The sequence below is a fragment of the Pezoporus occidentalis genome, unplaced genomic scaffold (genome assembly GCF_034315485.1).
Source record: "Pezoporus occidentalis ecotype Australia unplaced genomic scaffold, CSIRO_AGI_Poc_V1 ctg157, whole genome shotgun sequence".
NCBI classification, from domain to species: domain Eukaryota; kingdom Metazoa; phylum Chordata; class Aves; order Psittaciformes; family Psittacidae; genus Pezoporus; species Pezoporus occidentalis.
Window position 1 is genome coordinate 1105186 of NW_026913393.1, and position 18810 is coordinate 1123995.

At 45.7% G+C, this 18810-nt stretch overlaps 1 protein-coding gene and 1 long non-coding RNA gene across 2 annotated transcripts; both read left to right on the forward strand.

The window, feature by feature from the left end:
• Positions 1–3094: 3094 nt before the first annotated feature.
• Positions 3095–4703, forward strand: LOC134160094 (uncharacterized). The gene is made up of 3 exons (XR_009963438.1): positions 3095–3215; positions 3925–4119; positions 4208–4703. It is a non-coding gene; the product is annotated as an uncharacterized LOC134160094 (long non-coding RNA).
• Positions 4704–11295: 6592 nt separating this feature from the next.
• On the forward strand, positions 11296–15758 carry IER3IP1 (immediate early response 3 interacting protein 1). Its single transcript, XM_062611771.1, has 3 exons — positions 11296–11454; positions 13207–13308; positions 14161–15758. Exons 1-3 carry the CDS (start codon positions 11364–11366, stop codon positions 14214–14216), a joined length of 249 nt encoding a protein of 82 aa, XP_062467755.1. The 5' UTR covers positions 11296–11363; the 3' UTR covers positions 14217–15758.
• The last annotated feature ends 3052 nt before the right edge of the window (positions 15759–18810 follow it).

Sequence of the window (18810 nt, forward strand, 5' to 3'; positions counted from 1 at the left end):
CAGGGAGGCTCCAGTACACAACAGAAGCACTGGCAGTGCTCTAGTGGAGACCAGCCATGTGTCCTTCTCCACCAGAAAGATCATGAAAGGAGCTGCAACAAAAGGACAGCAAGTAAAGCTTCTCTTTGATCCACCTCCAAACTTTATTGATTGGCTACAAACGGAACAGATTATTCTGCCCTAACAAAAACCACAGAGAGAAGGAAGTAATCAACAGAGGCAAATGAAGTGAGCAATTAGCCTGAAACCCTTCAGACCAGCTTTACCTTCATGCAAGGTCTCAGCAGCACAATGCTAATGCAAGGATCTACAGCAGTCACAAGGTAACCCAGAAATCTGTAATCTTATTCTGCTCTAGATTTAAATCACCGTGGTTTATTCTCTTTTCTCAAACTGAAGGGTGACACTGAGGACATCTTACTGCTGTGCCAGAAAGAGATTGTGTCATGGGGGCTGGAGGATTCTGTAGTAAGCACGTGATCTTTTACTTTCAGTAATAGCTCAGCTTTCCTTAGACCAGGGAGATTTAATGTGAGATCCTGAAACAGCATCTAGGCCAACTTTTTCGTTTATTCACAGACAGATGCACAAATAGATAAGAGGCAAAGCCTGGACAGTCTGCTTAGCCATAACATGATGCTGCCTGGTTTTACTGTCCAAGCTTTATGAAAACAGCAGTTGTTGCAGATCCCTCTGATTCATGTTAACAGGAGGGGTGATGGTTGTAGCGACAGGACGAGGGGTGATGGTTTTAAACAGAAAGAGGGAGGATTCAGACTAGGTCAAAGAAAGAAATGGTTTATGATGAGGGTGCTGAGGCGCTGGCACAGGGTGCCCAGAGAAGCTGTGGCTGCCCCATCCCTGGCAGTGCTCAAGGCCAGGTTGGACACAGGGCCTTGGAGCAAGCTGCTCCAGTGGAAGGGGTCCCTGCCTGAGGCAGGGGTTGGAACTGGATGAGCTTTAAGCTTCCTTCAACCCAGACCAGTCTGTGATTCTGTGACTCTGTCATACACAATATTTCCACGGGAGCAGCATTTCAGAGCTGGTGTTAGTCCTCATATAAACATGAGTATGGATTTGGCTTGGCTTTTCCCCTATAGGGTTGCATTTTCTTCAGTCACTTGCGTTTTTCTAATGCAACCTGTGGCTACACAGATTTTCCACTATAATTCCATTTTGAGTTAAACATGTTGATGCAAAGAGAGGAGAGCCTGAAGTGCAACATCTAAGACTTTAGATAGAAGCTCCTTTTATTTCTGAGAACATCTTGGCAATTTATTCTTGAGTTTATTAACTGAATGTCATCAGGGTACACCCTGTGACTCCACATTTTTTTTCTATAGAAAAAGAGCTAGAATAGAATGCAGTAATGATTGGAAATCTGTACCACACAGCAAGCTGGAAATAGGGCTGCGTGTGTCTGTGTGGCAGCATCAGTACAAGGTCACACCTGAATCTGACTTGAGCACTTGATTTTTATCCCGTTTACTTTACAGTAATAAGCTGTGTAATAGTTTTAAGCTTCTACAAGAGGAATATTATCATAAAAGCAAGAGACAGGAGATCCCCTTGAAATTCCCAGCCATGCCACAGGCTGTCTAACCAATATGAGGCAAATTGTTCCCCTCAGTTTCCCCGACTTGACATTAGGCTCATGATTTATCCTTGCCTCACATACTTACTGTTATAGAAAGCTTCATTCATCATTTTTAGAAACTGCATTCTTGGATGAGGGTTTGGAACCAGGCAGCATTTCTGTGGTAGCATAATATTATTTGCACAAAGCAAGAAATGGTATTTTGGACACCCATTATCTTTCCATCCAGCTGTTGGTCATTCCTAGCTATTTTCTTATGTGGTGGCTGAGGGTTTTTACAGGAGTTAAGCATTCCACTTCTGGGGGCAGTAAAAGAAAACGTATAACCTCTACTCAAGGAACCTGGTCTCAGTTACCCTTCCTGCTAAAGTATCCCTGTGTGTCCTATGGCAAATTGGTTTGGGGTTAGGTAAAACTGTGTGCTAGGCTTGCTACAGCATGATGCCAACATGCTTGTCCATGCCAAAATTAGATGCCATAGACAAACACAAGGTCAAAACTTAGACAGCTGGGGAAGCTCATTGCTTCGAGGGAAACATTCAGGGTTTTGATGTCAGATTAAATTCTGCCTTTTGGATCTGTCCCATACCTCATCTTGTTTTGGTTTCCAATCTGCAAAATGGCAATGGCAGAATCTATCTCACAAGGAAGTTGTCAAGGGAAGTTCACATTAGAGATGGTGAAAGACTCAGATGTCACAAATGGATCTAAAATAAATATGCTGGGTTTCAAAGTTACACTGCAATCCGAATGTCTGTTGGCTTTCTTTTTCAGGACGGTCCGTGCTGGCGATGAAGGTTTCCACAGCATGGTGGTTTCCAAGGAAGAAGGTGTTTCACTCTCCTGTTTGTTTTCATTAGCATTTAAAATTAGTTCTGCAGTGTTCGTGTGGTGACTGTGCGGTGACACTGCTGAGAGGTGCCAGGCAAAAGCAGTCTTACCAAGCATGAAAGATTAGCAGAAACTGAGTGTTGCATGGGCTCAAAAGGAATGAATCAGCCATGTTAGACCTGTTTCTATTGAGGTTTTAGAGTGGGAAGAATGGTGGAAATAAAATGCTGTTGCAGCAGAAGAGAGTGTGGGAGACTTGGAGGCACAGGGTTGGATAGGGGAGGGCAGTAAGATAGATAGAGACAGGCAGTAAGATTCATTCAGGATCCTGCTGTGTCTTTACTGTGAGTAGGTAGATAATATACGGAGTAACTTTGTGGTCTGACAGTGCCTGGCAGACTTTTCCACCCTCAGATCCATAGGACTGGGTGTCAGTCTCAGACCTGAAAAGCAGTTTTGCTTTGTACCTTGGTAGATAAAGAACCATCAGTTAATGAACTGATCTGTGATATTTAAAAGAAGAAGTAGTTCCCAGGTATGCCTTTTGGATCGCTCCCCTCCCTCCATGGTTTGCAGCAGGACCGTCAGTATTTGCAGCCTGTAGCAACCTGGGGTCATTTAGCAAGAACTTTAGATTCCTAAAGCTGTTTGTTGGCAGAACTCACCTGTGATTTCCATACTCTCTTCAAGGTTCACCACCATCTACTTACGAGATCATCATGGTGTCTCTCAGTGGAAGCCTCTTACTGTTGGTTGCCATCAGCGCAGCAATAAGTGTTCTCCGGAGGTGAGTGTTTGGGCAGTAGGAGAGGACCCAGGGCTGCCAAGGAAATGTGTGCAGTGAGGAATTCCTGCAGGAGCCCAGTGTTGTCAGGGAGCCCACGGGAGCAGCCTGCCAAACCCTAGTGCTTCTTGGGCTTCTCCATCAGCCCATCTCGGGGTGCAATAATGGTGGCTGGAGAACTGCTATGGTGGGTGCTTGGAGAGTATCAGTTTAAGGCAATGACATTTGGTTTTGGTTTATATCTGGTCCAAATTCTTTTCCCCATTCCCAGACTTTTTTAATATATGTGGACTGAAATTTTATTGAGGAAAAATAAGAGACCCAGGCCCTTCATTTCTCACTACTGCCAATATTTTCTGTTTTTTCTTTCCAAGAGCAACCTGAGCTCACAGAAGAGGGATGTTCCCTGAGATAATTATTTCTATTATGAGAAATTATGTTTTGAGAAATCTCTTCAACAAAAATTCTGCTCAGCTTTAGTACGAATGCATCCAGCCAAATGGAGAAGAACAATGGGGTCATAAGACATGTTTTATACTAAAGGGCGGAAGACTGAGGGAGAGAAAAAGGTCACCTCCATAATGACTTAAATCAGCTCTATCCCAGCTGCTAGTTCTGTACTGCCATTAGTTATATCCTGTTATTAACTGAATTGCATCCAAAATACAAGCAGCTCTTCATGGCTTGTTTTGCTCCATTTTTGCCATGCCAGGTGGTGCACGTCGAATTACTCATCCAAAAATCTCAGTGCACCTACGGTGGTGGAAAACCTAACAGTGGCAAACAGAAGCTCTGATAAGATTTCAACGGTGGATTTCACTGGCCCGGTGTGTATCAGTTACATTTCTGGCACGAGAGCTGTATCCCCGGCCGGAGTTTGCCATCCATGACGGGATAAGTTCCATTGGTGAGCCATTGTTCTCCTTTGATGTCTCAATTATGTGCCCCGATTCAGTGCCAGAGCAGTGATGACCCACAACTTCTTCCACCTGTAGCTTTCTTCTGGAGACAAAAGGACTTTGGGGTGTATGCTGGGGAGCTGACGGACTGACACGACCCACCATAGATTTGGACTGTGAACTTGTACTGCACCAGTACTGGAAAATGCAGGAAAATGGAATTTTTTAATCAATGTGGAATTTTTTAATCAAAGTGGAGAAAAAGCTGCCTAAGGAAGTTGTGGCTGCCTCATCCCTGGAAGTGTTCAGGTTGGACAAGCCTTGAGGAACCTGCTCTAGGGGAAGGTGTCCATGCCCATGGCAGGGGTTGGAACTGGATGAGCTTTAGGGTCCCTTCCAACTCAAACCAGTCTGGGGTTCTTTTCTTTCTCAGCTGCCTTGGCACTAGGGAGGCCTTTGTTCTTGCCAAGCCGTTTAGTTTTCTCTTTCCCTCCATCTTTTTCCTTTTGCTGTTCTTCTGCCTGACAAGATCAATAAATTCTCATTGTAGCCTTTGCGAAGAACAAAGGGCTGTAAAATTGTAATGCTTTAACTTTTTTGTTTGAATACTTTTCCCTCTTCTGTACCTTATCTCTGTGATGTGTGGTGTTAAAAATTTACCATAAAGACATGCATCTTTCCATATTATCTCTTTCTGGGGGATGAGTCATGAGGAAAAAAAGACTGGGGGGATTTCTGGTAATTTTTACAAAGATTTCCCAATCCCTCTGACTCACAGGTGAGTCCCTCACACTGTGCTGAGACCTAACCTTTTGCACATGGTTTCCTACTACATAATAACCACTAACTCTGTGGCTGTGCTGAAGTTATTGGACAGACTCCAATCTCTTAAGGCACCAGGTCTGTGGTTTTGTTTTTAATCTGCCCACTTTTACAGCCTCAAGGAAGACACCATCTATTAATCGTTAAACTGAGCGCTCCAACCTTCCTGGCACTGATGACCTCTGCCCCTGGTGTGGCATCCGCTTGCTAAGGAACAAGCCAGGCTGTTCTCCCTATACGGGTGGCAGTTACAGGGAGCAGGTTAGTCTAGGATCTGGTATGGAGAGGGATAAGTGTGTTCCTTGGCCTTGTCCAACTCATCATAGAATCAGCTGGGTTGTAAAACACCTTTAAGCTCATCAAGTCCAATGGTTCCCCAGCACTGCCAAGGCCACCCCTAACCCATGGCACTGAGGCCTCGTCTCCACGCTGTGTGAACACTTGCAGGGATGGTGACTGCAGCCTGTTCCAATGCCTGAGCACCCTCTGGGGAAGGAATTGTTCCTCAGCTCCATCTAAACCTGCCCTGGTGCAGCCTGGGGCTGTTTCCTCAGACACCCCTTCTCTTTGCTCTCCTTAATACGCCTGCTTGCTCTTCAAGCTGCTCACTGCACAGAGACAAAATTCCCCCTTTCAGAATTCATGGAGCTGTTCCCTCATCCTTCTCTAAATCCCTCCTTAAGACCTGCTGCTGCCTCAATGCCTGCAGATCCTGACTGTCTGACAGCACTGAGGCAGGGCAAAGCAGAGGCTTCTAATTCTCTGATAAAGTCTGCTTGGTTGGCCTGCTTTTGATATCCACCATCTTCCAGCTGAGACATGGACTGGAAAATACCTACTCCTGTCATCTCAGAAAGGTATCTGTACAGTACGGAGCACAGCAGGCTTTGTTTCTGGACTGGTGTGTTTCAGCATGAGCACAATGCCAGCGGTGACTGGGATGAAGATGCCAATAATCATAGTATAATACAATGTAACATAATGTAATACTGATCTGTTGATTAGTCCAAGATGAGCAGCAGTGTGTGTGCGTGCACACGCACTAGACAACAAATGACATTTTAAGGCTGTTACGTACAATAAACTTAGGAAATGGCATCAATAAATGCAGGTGTAAATTCAGAATTTTGTCTTTGTTTTTCCCTTGTTCTTCAATCCCCAGGCAGTCCTTTTCTGTGTGAATTAATGTCCTCTGAAGGCACAAAGCTGGCAGGCTGTGTTGTGGAAAGGAATGGCTATTCACTGTCCAAATTAGGAAGGGAAGAGAGGGTACTGCACAGCACATTTAATGTCACAGATAATACAGAAATCTTTTCTGTAGCTGCTCAAGGATAAAAAACAGATGTACTGGTTCTTACCCCATACTCTCAAATGTACAAAATATGCTGCATTCCCAGTTTTGATAATTAAAGCAAACAACTTGACATTCAGTTGTTCTGTCCTGGTTACATACTCAATTTGTGCTTGCAAAAGATGCCTTATGTCTGTAGGATACATCATTAACCTTTGCAGTGGTTTGACACTGCAACAAGTATGATGAATAAAGGATGACAAAGGCCTTAGTATAAGCGGGGTTTATTTATAACACCAAATTGAGACACAGAACCTAAATTTTTCACATACATGGAGTTTTTCAGTTAATGGAGTTTTTCATGGTAGAGATGGTTATGTGGGAGGCAGTTTTAAGGATTCAGCTCCTTGATTCAATACAGTTCCACACAGTACAATGGTTCATGACTGTTCACAGACCCATTAAGGTAAAACCACAATACAGAGAGCTTTTTTCTGGGCTCTGAAGGTGGGTATTTTAAGTTTGCTGATTTTCAGCTATTGAGGGATGACCAGGGCCACTGGCAAAGCTCATCTGGACACACACATTTTTTATCAACCAGTTAACGTGAAGCACTGAAAATGGTGTGTTCCCAGTAAAAGTCTTTTCATTAGTCATTAGAGAAGTCAAATAAGGGTAAAAGAGTTGTCACCAACAAAACACTTCTTTTCACTTTCAGCTTGGGATGGGTTGGGCCCATTTCCAGCCTTTCCTGTGTCTTAAAAACAATATTCTGCTGGTAGTAGGCCAAGTGCAGGGTCCTGCCCTTGGGCTGGGGCAACCCCAACACAAACACAGGCTGGAGGAGACTGGATGGAGCAGCCCTGAGGAGAAGGACTTGAGGGTGTTGGGTGGGGAGAAGCTTCCCATGACCTGGCTTCAGTGAGCGCTTGAGTCCAGACCCCCCAGAGCGTGAGCAGCAGCTCAGGGAGGGGATCCTGCCCCTCTGCTGCTCTCTGGGGAGACCCCCCCTGCAGTCCTGATCCAGCTCTGGGGCAGCAGCACAAGAGGGATCTGGAGCTGTTGGAGCGAGGCCAGAGGAGGCCATGGAGATGCTGCGAGGGCTGGAGCAGCTCTGCTCTGGAGCCAGGCTGAGAGAGCTGGGCTGGGGCAGCCTGGAGAAGAGAAGGCTCCTGAAGGGGAGACCTGAGAGCAGCTCCAGTGCCTGAAGGGGCTGCAGGAAAGCTGGGGAGGGGCCTGGGACAAGGGATGTAGGGACAGGCCAAGGGGAATGGCTTTAACCTGCCCGAGGGGAGACTGAGATGAGCTCTTAGGCAGAAGCTCTTCCCTGTGAGGGTGCTGAGGCGCTGGCACAGGGTGCCCAGAGAAGCTGTGGCTGCCCCATCCCTGGCAGTGTTCAAGGCCAGGTTGGACACAGGGGCTTGGAGCAAGCTGCTCTAGTGGAAGGGGTCCCTGCCTGTGGCAGGGGTTGGAACTAGAACCCAAACCATTCTGTGATTCTGTGGTTCCATAATAGTGTATGTAAAGTATCTAAAGGAGGAAATTGTCAAAGTCAGTTCAGAAGACAAACTCAAGAAGATGGTGGCAAGTGAGGCAAAGGGTGTAAGGACTGATGTCACGAGGATACTTCCTTCGATATTTACTTCCTTTGGTATTTACTCCCTTTGGTATTTACTCATGAGGAATAAACTAATCTAATCCTGAAAACTTGCATGCAACAAGATCAAGTGTTGTTGTCTGTAGAGGATGGTTATATCCGAGGAGCTCTGCTCTGTCTGATGCTATGGAACAATAAACAGAGAATAAAAAACACCGAGGTCTTCACAATCCTTCACCAGCCTGAAGTTTAATCCTTTGACATCTGTAAGGTGGTTTAAATCTCTCCTTTATGGTGATGGACTGCACTCTCCACATGACACCACAGGAATTTACTGCACTGAAATGTAACATCTTAATGAAGGAAAAATATAATGCTTTCTTTCTAATGCAAGCAACTCTGTCTGGTTTTGCCTTCAACCACGATTCAGAGATCCCGTAACTCATGATTCAGAGATCAGGCCCGTGTGGTCGTTAAGTTGCCATGATAGATTTTACAAAGGGGAAAATCAAGTCAGGTTTATGTAAGCTTGATAGCAGCTGCTCTTTGGAAATACATCTTAATTATGGGTAAAAATACTAAGCCATAACTTGTATACTTATCTTAAAAACCTCATTTTTTTATCTCAGGGCCATAATTTTAAACATTAGCTCTTTGCTGGGGTTAGTATTTATTTATAGCTGGATACGGTAAGCAGATAGCCCAGGAAATGCTGCTTGAGGATGGTGGTTATTAGATGTGCCTGTTAGTGACCCGTCATATTTATCTGTATTTAATTATAGAATTACTGCCATAATGCCCTAAGTCATGCCTGAGAGCAAAAGGTAGTTCCATTTGTGAGACCACTATCTGCCAGCACTCACAACTTCTTAAAAACTGTAATGGCCTTTGGGATGAAATCTTTTCAATATTGACTTTCCCTGCATGTAGCGGGTTTGGTAAAAATCAGGATCAGGTTTTCTTCTATTTATAGATACCCAGAAAAAGATGGTTTGAATGGTTAACAAAAGCTTTTTGTAAACTTTGGGGTGGGCCTGGGTAAGTAGAAATGGCTCCATTTTGAAGTGTTAAGATGACAGGATTTAGCAGGTTTGTACCCATACCACATTTAAAAATCTAGATGAGGAATACAGAAGTTATTTTGGGATTCCTGAGCCTGCAAGGTGTGTGTCCATGGTGCTGGTGTGCTCGAGTGTTCCCTCTAACTGTCAGCATGAGTTAAGTCAATCCTACACAAAAGTGTTTGCAGAATCAGAGCCAACATTTGGGAATGTTTTGAGCTTTCATATAATAAAAGCTTCAGCATGTGCTTAAATAATATTGATCTCACTGGAATTGCAATAGATACTTTACTTGCTTCCCTTAACTGAGATTATGTTCCTTTTTGAGACAGAAATGTTAAATAATTTCGACCAGGTGACAAAGCTCTGATGAATAGGTTTGATTTTTTGTTCTCTGTTCAATGTCTCTTATTTAACTGTAGTAATTTGGAGGTAAGTTAGTACAGTAATATATGGTATGGGTCTGATGATCGGGTACCACTTTCTCTTGCTTCCAGTTCCAGCTGTTAAAATACGATGTTATTTGATAGTAATGATAATTTAGAGGCACCATACTACATCATCAGCTATACTATATCATTGACTGTACTATGTCATCAGCTGTACTAAAGGAAGTGTTTTGGAAAGGAAAGGAGAAGACAAGAAGAAGCTGAGGCCTGGGTTTCTTTGTGGCTAATTCGCATGCTGCCTGAGCATCTATAGATCCCAATGCTTAATTAATCACTGAAGTATCAGGTCACCTCATGCTTGCTGCTGAGTGGAGCTCTGAACCCAGAGCTGAAGCACAGAGATAGAGTATTGATAAACTGTGAATAATTTGCACACATCATATGATCATATCACAAGTCTTCGGCAGAGAGAAGAACTGAGGTGGGTCAGTACACCACATTAAGCACAAAGTTACCATTTCTATGATGGTGATGAGCCCAGTAGCCATCACAGCGCAGTGGTTATACAAATACTGTACCCTGATGGAGTAATAAAAGCCATCAACCATCAGGAGCGAAGGGGTTTGCATAGTGTAAGATCCCTGAGAAATTAAATCAGTGTGATTGTGTAAATTTCCCCCTTCAGCCAATAGGACTGAAAGAGACAAGGGGAAAAAAAAATGTGTATGCATCGATAACTATACAGTATCCCTGAGTTCCAGTTATTATTGTTATTTGGCCGCAGAAGCAATCAGAGGCCCTGATCAATCCAGTAGAAAATAACTGTTTTCTTTGGGATTGTCCTAAGAATCCTGACTTCTGCTGTCATGATGTTTTGGATGAACAACAGTTGGGATCTGAGGTAAACATGTAAAGGAATATATATAGAAAATATACAGGGAAGAACCCCTTGATATTATCCATATGAAGTATATACACAAACTATATAGTGTGTATAGACATAGTATATACACATATATATATATTATGAAATACAGTATAGAATCATGTAATCCCAGACTGGTTTGGGTTGGAAGGGACCTTAAATCAGTTCCAACCCCCTGCCATGGGCAGGGACACCTTCCACTAGAGCAGGTTGCCCCAAGCCCCTTCCAGCCTGGCCTTGAACACTGCCAGGGTTGGGGCAGCCACATAAACAAATATAAAAAAAATATATCTTATAAAATATCATAGAATCAACTATGGAAAAGGTTGGAAAAGTCCTTTAAGACCACCAAGTCCAACCTTTACCCCAGCACTGCCAAGTTCACCGCTTAAACATGTCACTAAGGGCCTCATCTACACAGTTTGCGAACACTTGCAGGGGCGGTGACTCCAGCACTGCTCTGGGCACCCTCTTCCAACGCCTGAGCACCCTCTGGGGAAGAAGTTGCTCCTAATCTCCATCTAAACGTCCCCTGCTGCAGCTTGAGGCTGTTCCCTCTTGTCTTATTATTAGAATCATAGAACAGTTAGGGTTGGAAAGGACCTTAAGATCGTCCAGTTCCAACCCCCCTGCCATGGGCAGGGACAGCTCACACTAAACCATGCCACCCAAGGCTCTGTCCAACCTGGCCTTGAACATTGACAGGGATGGAGCATTTGCAACTTCCCTGGGCAACCCATTCCAGTGCCTCACCACCCCCTTCTCACCTGGGAGAAGAGACTGGCACCCCACCTCAGTATAACCTCCTGTCAGGCAGTTGTAGAGAGCAGTAAGGTCCCCCCTGCGCCTACTCTTCTCCAGACAAATACGTGCGCATTTACATATTTATGTCCATAACGTTACATATTCATAGAAATATACACATACGTAAATGAGACTACAAATGTAAAAATATATAAATGTGTAAGACTGTGAAAACCTAAATACATAACTGCACACACACATAAAGATAACACCACGGCGGCTCACGCTGCCGACCCCACGGCCGCCGGGCTCGCGGCAGGACCCAGCACCGGGCCGAGCGGCCCCGCCCCGCCCGAGGCCCCGCCCCTTCACGGCTCCCACCTCCCCGCCACGTCGTTCCGCGCGCCGCGGCGGCGCTGGGCCATGGCGTTCACGCTGTACTCGCTGCTGCAGGCCGCGCTGCTCTTCGTCAACGCCGTGGCCGTGTTGCATGAGGAGCGCTTCCTCCGTCACGGTGAGCCCGGGAGAGCGGGGCGCACCCACCCGCGGGCCGGCAGCGCGGCCGCCGGCACCGCCCGGCCACCGCCCGTGCGCGGAAAGGCCTCCGGGCTTCGCGGGGACCCCGTTCCGCCCCACCGAGGAGCCGGTGTTGGGCATCAGTTGCGCGGAATGCCGTCGGGGGGGTTTAGGTCCTGAAGTCCGGGCGGTATCGCTCCTGTCGTTGTGTTGTTTCTTTCTTTCTTTAATTCCATCATTTTAGAGGGGTTTTGTTTTTTTTTTTTTCTTTTCCTGTGCTTTTTGATTCTTCCGCCCTCATCTGCGCCATACGTCGCGATAGCGTGAGAAGGTTTCTTTCATCCTGTCGTTGCCCTTGTCTTGATGAGATGGCACTTCTCGGTCTTGGCACCTTTGTGCTTCCGCGGTACTGGAGAAATTACTGAGGCTGCGCATCCTCATTCTCAAAACAAAGCCCCACAAAGCACACAGGAGCCACTGACACAGATCTGCACACCCCCAGGACAAATGACCTGTGGTCCAGGGTTTCACAGTCTCCTGGTGGGGAGAGTCCAGACTTCCCTAAGGCTGAGTGAGGTTTTTGGCAGGAGTGCGGACAGTTAGCCTGTTGTCCTGTTCCCTGGAAGGATTTGCAGTGAGGGATCTGCTCAGTTCGTGTTTGGGGTTTTCTTGTTGAGCAGCAGTTCGATGGAAATGAAGATGGGATTGGCAGGACGGGTGAAGTCTCTTGTGGGCCCCACGTGATTTGGGAGTAGCAAGGGAGATGGGAAAAGGGGAATCAATCTCTCAGAAGTTACCTGTGGAGAAAAACACAGAGGTTGTGAGTGGCTTTAACCTGCCCGAGAGGAGACTGAGGTGAGCTCTTAGGCAGAAGCTCTTCCCTGTGAGGGTGCTGAGGCGCTGGCACAGGGTGCCCAGAGAAGCTGTGGCTGCCCCATCCCTGGCAGTGTTCAAGGCCAGGTTGGACACAGGGGCTTGGAGCGAGCTGCCCTAGTGGAAGGTGTCCCTGCCCGTGGCAGGGGTTCGACCTGGATGAGCCTTAAGATCCCTTCCAGCCCAGAGCAGTCTGTGATTCTACGAATATCAAAGGCCTCTCCCAGCTCTGCTCTTGAACATTCCCAGATGGTCAAGGGACGCAAAATTCCCTGATCCCGTTGCTGGGACCACATGCTTGGCCTTTCTGCAGCAGGTGGGGAAGGGTTTCTCCCTTGAAGGGCTTTGTAGGCCTGCAGCACCTCGATGTCCCTCTGAAAACCTCCCAAGGAACTGTATTTTTTTTTTTAATAGTAGTCACAAAAATCACTATCGTGGTTTGGGATTTGTGCTGACCCTTTTCTGTCATGTAGCTCCTTTCTCAGTGCTGAAGCATCATTTCATACCCGACAAATATTTGCTATTTTATCTTCTAGTAAAGAACCATGATGTAGTTTGGTTTTATTTTGGAGGGTATTTTTAAACCCAGATACACTCCTTTGTTCCTCTGGCATGAAGAGAATGGTAGCCTATTAAAAAAGTAAGGGTTTCCTTCAGAGAAACATTGATTTGTTGTTAGTGTTGCATTCATGAAAATGTTTTTTAAGTTTTCAGTATATTGCATTAAATTCTGATTGTGAACTAAAACGAATTGGTTTACGTTAATTAATATGAACCCTATTCAAGACAGATAACCCATTAATATTGCTGACAGCATTTGTTGTGTGGTTTTGGCTTTTTTTCTTCTAACATGTCTGGCTGGACTTATGTGACACAGTTGGCTGGGGAAGCGATCAAGGGATTGGAGGATTTGGAGAGGAACCAGGAATTAAAGCTCAGCTAACGAACCTCATTCGATCCATACGAACTGTAATGAGAGGTAAGGCTTTGGTTTCAGATATTACCGGCTGTGAAGTTTCTGTGCTTTAATGAAGTACCATCATTGTTTTCACTCTTCTTTTCTACCAGAGAGTTGCTATTTCTGCTCGTCATTCCCAATCTGTCCTTCCTTCACGTCTGGATTCTCTGTAGAAGGGCGCAGGTCCCAGCTCAGGTGCCCTAATTTGGATAAAGTTTAAAACGTTCCCTTATTCTGGCTTGTGGTGCCACTGCTGCATCTTGTCTTTTCCTTGGAATTTGGGAGCTTGAGGGGAGGATCAATCAGAGAGTGCAGTTATCTTCACCATTTGAAGTGCCTGGTGAGGGAAATGTAATTCCTGGTATTCTTAAGGGTAAGCCAGGCTCAGATACCTCAACAGATGAGGGGCAAAAAAGAAAAAAAAAAAGACTCTTTAATTTGTAAGTTACTGGTGCTTTTTCCCTATAAAGCACACCAAAAATTCTTTTTAAAGGGGATGATAAAGAGGAAGTAACAAATCATTATTTTTTTGCCCACACAGAGCTGATGCATTTCTTCTAAATCAGAGCAAAGCCAAGGCTGAAAACTGACTTTGAGACGGTTTAGTTTCATTTGGTGAAGGGGTTGTTTGGGTTAGAGTTAAAACATGATGGGCCACAGAAAAATATTAATGATGTTGCTTCCTACTAATTTTTAGCTTCCTAAGCTTTGATCCTGGCTCCTTCCACTAATCCTGGATTTGGGCAGCAAAATTAAATGCATTTTCAAGATTTTGATTGATTTTGCTCCTTAGTCTCCTGAGATAATGCAAAGTTCTGTCACTGGGATGTGGAAAAGGAAATTTCTACAATTACTCCTCTTCTTTCCCTGCAGTGCCACTCATAGCAGTGAACTCCATTACAATCATTCTCCTCCTGTTGTTTGGTTGAAGACACCTGGGGAAAAACATTTTGGATGGCCAAAGAAGCAAGTTATGAACCATCACCACTGAGTTTTTGGGGATCCGGCACGGTTTAGCTGTCCATCTGACATTCAACTTAACATAATAAAGACACTATTTCTATTTATCCTATTTCCTAATTGCAGTTTCATTACACAAGATACGGGGATCAATGCAACAACACTGCAAATATGTTGGACTCTGACAAGTTCTGTTGCTGCCTGTTCATAACGCTGGCTGTTGGTGTGCGCGTCGCCGGGTGTTGCCGCGGTTGTCGATCATACGCGGTTTTTAAATGTCTCATTCCTCAGGGATGAATCTCCTTTATTATCCTTCACAATTTGTTGTTAAATTAAAAAAAAAAAGTGGGTTTTATTGCACTTGCTACCACAGTACTGTTCAAGAGAATGCAAATTAGGCTCTGAAAACATTATAAATTACTGAGGTCCAATTGTGATACTGAGAGATCAAATGTTATAAATTCTGAATTCCAGTTTTATCCCCCTCAATATTACAACATGTTGTAAATTAGTGAAGTTCAGTTGTGATACAGAGAGATTTGTGATATTGAGAGGAGATAAAGCATGTCATAAATTACTGAATTCCAGTTGTGATGTTAACAGGAGATCAAGCATGTTACAGATTTCTGAATTCCAGTTGCGATATTGAGAACAGATCAAACTGGATAAAATCCTAACTCAGTTTACATTGGAAATCAAATTTTCCTGGTTTGATTTAGACCAGGATTTTCCCTCTGTGTTTCATAACCTTTTCAAACCAGTAATGGTGGCAAAGTAAGTTGAAATTGGGTGCAATTGCTATGCAAAACCTAAAAAAGCTGTACCTGGAGCTGGGTTACTGTGCTGATTTAGACTAGCGAGTGATATTAGTGACTAGTGTTTGTTACTGCTCTGTTAAGGATTATTATACATTTCTTAAAATGTGTGTTAAAAATTGTTTGTGGTGATTAGTGTGCTGGAAGTGGGGAACCATTTGTATTCTGAGCTTCTTGGGAGGAGAATACTGTGCCCTTTTCAAATGCAATTTTCATTTAAAACGAGCGTATTTGCAGCTTCTTTTGTTACTGATGCTTCTTCCCTGCCCTCCATCTTCATTAAAGAACAGCTTGGAAGTTGAAACTGAGTGTGATCTGGCAGTTGTGTTGAAGAAACACTGCTAATTGCTTTGGTACAGACCTTGTCTGAGTTAAGCCTGTCAAGTTAGGTCCGATGTTACATAGGAAGTGTGAAATTAAGGACAATTCTCATGTACCTTTTCAGAAAAGCTAGAACTCTTACATCTGTTCCTGTGCTGAAGTGTTTTAGCTATTGTAACGCAGTTTATCATCCCTTCTTCCGGCGCCTTGATGACTAAAGCATATGCTCTTTGTATACAAAGATAAATCTGTGAAATGTGTAAATGATCTTCAATCTCAGTGATCTGCAGAGGAAAGATTATCCAGGAGGAGAGGTTTATGTTGTTTCCTGTTTTTAGTGAAAACTGGTCAATAAATTGTGAATTTCTAAATTAAGCACTCTCTTTCATAACTCACTTTATATCTGTGTACAGTCGGAGTACCTCAAAACTCAGCTGCATCCTCTTTCAGATACCAGACATACAGTTCTTACATAAAAGACTCCTCTTTTTGTTTTTCGACATGCCTATGGCACTTGCAACTATCATTTCTTCACTATGAAGCTGTATATTGGTTTATATAGCTAATGAGCCATAGTAACATTGGCCTGAGGCAGAATAGGATCATGCTAGTCTTTAAAGCAGATCTATTATGAAGTATTTATTTGTAATAATCGTTGTGTAATTCAGTGGCAACGAGGGTACAGGCTCAATCAGTTATATCTATTATGGAAACTGGACAGTTTGTATGTGGAGCAGATAAAAAACATGGAAGGTATACAAGCATTTTTTAAAAATCATTGCAGAAAAAGCCATGGTAGATGTTTCCATGCTGGATGCACTGGATTGGAGCACTAATTTTGAAGCGGAGCTTGCATTCCATTTCCTTTTCATGCATACTGACAGTTAAAGGACTAGCTTGTTCTAAAACAAAGCCAGTACTAGATTACAAACTACAGCTTTAAAAATGGATGAAAAGCAATTCCCCCATCTTCCTGCCCTTTCAGGAACACTAAAGCGTCAACGTGTGTCTGACAGGACATGGGCAGATGATTTCAGAATCTTAGGCATGTGCAGTATAAAGGAGCAGTGGCTCAGCGCAGCACCAGTCCTGCGTTTGAGGCAAAACGGGGACACGTTTCACGAGGCAGATGCAGAACAGTGATTCAAAGTGGGGCAGCAGCTGAAGATCGGCTTTCCCAGCTAATGAGCAGGGAAGAGGGCAAAAGGGTAACGAGGAGAGAGGCGGGGAAAGGGGCGTAGAGAGCAACTGGAAGGGAGTAAGTACACTGCTGGTAGTGGCTTTGACCAGGTCTGAAGCATGGCTGCCGTGATGGAGTTCAAACAAGGCGAAGCACCTCGGAGCTGGCTCTTAAGCAGGAGCATGCAGGAAGTGAAAAGCAGCCTGTGCTGCTGTAGTCATTTCGAAGCACAAACAGCATGTTACCAGTCATCCCTGGTGCAGGAACGACAGTAACCAGAACGCTTTAAAGCTCAGGATGAGGATGGATTTTTGAGGTACCATCACAACATAAACCTTCTTGTACTTAACTTACTGATGTCCGTTGGAACTGGATGCGCTTTAAGGTCCTTCCAACCCAAACGAAACCACACACAGCACCTCCCGAGCCCGCCCTCCATCCTTCCCTCCCTCAGGCGCCTCCAAGCGCAGCTCCACCCGCCGCCGGAGCGAGGCCCCCGCGCTTCCCGCCCGCCCCTCAGCGGGGCGCCGGCCGCATTGCCTGTCGGGGACACGGGCCCTCGGAGGCTAAGCACCGCCGCTCCTGCGGAGACAGGCTCTCCAGCGGCCAGCCGCGGCTCCGCGAGGACCCTGCGAGGCGGAGCGGCGACGGGCAGCGCGGTGGGGCGGCTGGAGGCAGGTTAGTGCCGGGGAGCGGGAGTCACCGCCACGCTGCGCTCCCCCCCGCCTCGCCCGAGTGGGCCCGCCCGACTGCTTGGGGCGTGAATGGGCGGGCGGAACGATCGCGTCACGGGAAAGGGGAGCCCGGCGGGCGCGGAGACTCCCCTGGTAGAGAATGGACCAGCCCATCTGCCCGTTGGGAACTGGCGAAAGAGGCGGTACCATCTCCTTGTTTGGGGGTAGGGACGGCAGTTGTAGCCTTTGTAGCTTCATAACCTTTCCAGTATGCGAGGGGAGGGAAAGGCAGCCGTGGTTGAAGACGTTGAGGGACAAGGGACCGGTCCCGAGGAGCAGGGAGGTCAACAAGGAAGGCTCTGTGGGGTGGCCCTGGAGCCCGGCGCCTCATCCCCTCAGGGCAGCCTGATCCGGGCGTGGGTTATGGTTCGCCCGTGGCTTCAGGGGCTCCTGCTTCACTGCCCATTGTGCTGCTGTGTCCTGACCAGCCTGAGGTCCCGCATGGCTTCATCCTGTGTGGCAGAACCCTGAGTGGTTTGGGTTGGAAAGGACTTTAAAGTTCATCCAACCCCATGCCACGGGCAGGGACCCCTTCCACTGGAGCAGCTTGTTCCAAGCCCCTGTGTCCAACCTGGCCTTGAACACTGCCAGGGATGGGGCAGCCACAGCTTCTCTGGGCACCCTGTGCCAGCGCCTCAGCACCCTCACAGGGAAGAACTTCTGCCTAAGAGCTCATCTCAGTCTCCCCTCTGGCAGGTTAAAGCCATTCCCCTTGGCCTGTCCCTGCAGGCCCTTGTCCAAAGCCCCTCTCCAGCTTTCCTGCAGCCCCTTTAGGCACTGGGAGCTATTGCCAATGTGAAGATCCACTTGTGTTAGGCTGCCATTGTGAAAACTGAGGTATTGAAGGGTTTTTAATAAAAACCGCTATGCTGTGAGCTCTGTACTTAAAATTAGCCCATTCTGAAAACTGGCTCTGCAAATAACTTTCATACTGCCCAAATAAATATACTGTGGAGACCCAGTGGAGATGGATGGTAAAAGCGGTGTAAACCTCCACCCCCAGATTTCTGCTAAGATGGGATATTCTGTCCCCATCTGTAGCTGTGCAGGCCATGCGGGCATGGAGCATTTGCTCTGCAGTCGTTGTCTTTAGCTAGAGAATTTATGTAATAACACCTTCTTCAGTTCTTTCTTAGTCCTCTTTTCATCTCTCTCAGCATCAAAATTCCCTGTGCCAGGGTATAAGCATCTGAGGGAAGAGAGGTTTTTTGTCAAGGAGATAATGTGGAGTCATGCAAATTCCATTCTGTCCAGGCGTTAAGTATTTTATCAGAGAAGATGTCTGAGAAACCTGGTGCCCTCTTTTCCCGTGCAATTGATGAAGCTCCCTTAGAAGTTCTGTTACCAGCTTTGTATCATAGATGTTTAACCTTGGACTATGTAGCAACAGGCATACTATAAAATAAGCATGTTTATTCTTCTTATTGCAGGGAACCAGCAGGAATAATGAAAGCAGAATCCCACAAGTTTTCTGTGCTTGTGTCTTGTACCTGAGACATCAAGTTCACATCGT

What these genes read in the sequence shown, in the direction of transcription:
- IER3IP1 (XM_062611771.1), top strand. Translation starts at nt 11,364, where the DNA reads ATGGCGTTCACGCTGTACTCGCTGCTGCAGGCCGCGCTGCTCTTCGTC. An exon ending in GGAGCGCTTCCTCCGTCACG is followed by an intron (nt 11,455 to 13,206) that starts GTGAGCCCGGGA and finishes TATGTGACACAG; the next exon opens with TTGGCTGGGGAAGCGATCAA. An exon ending in CATACGAACTGTAATGAGAG is followed by an intron (nt 13,309 to 14,160) that starts GTAAGGCTTTGG and finishes CTTTCCCTGCAG; the next exon opens with TGCCACTCATAGCAGTGAAC.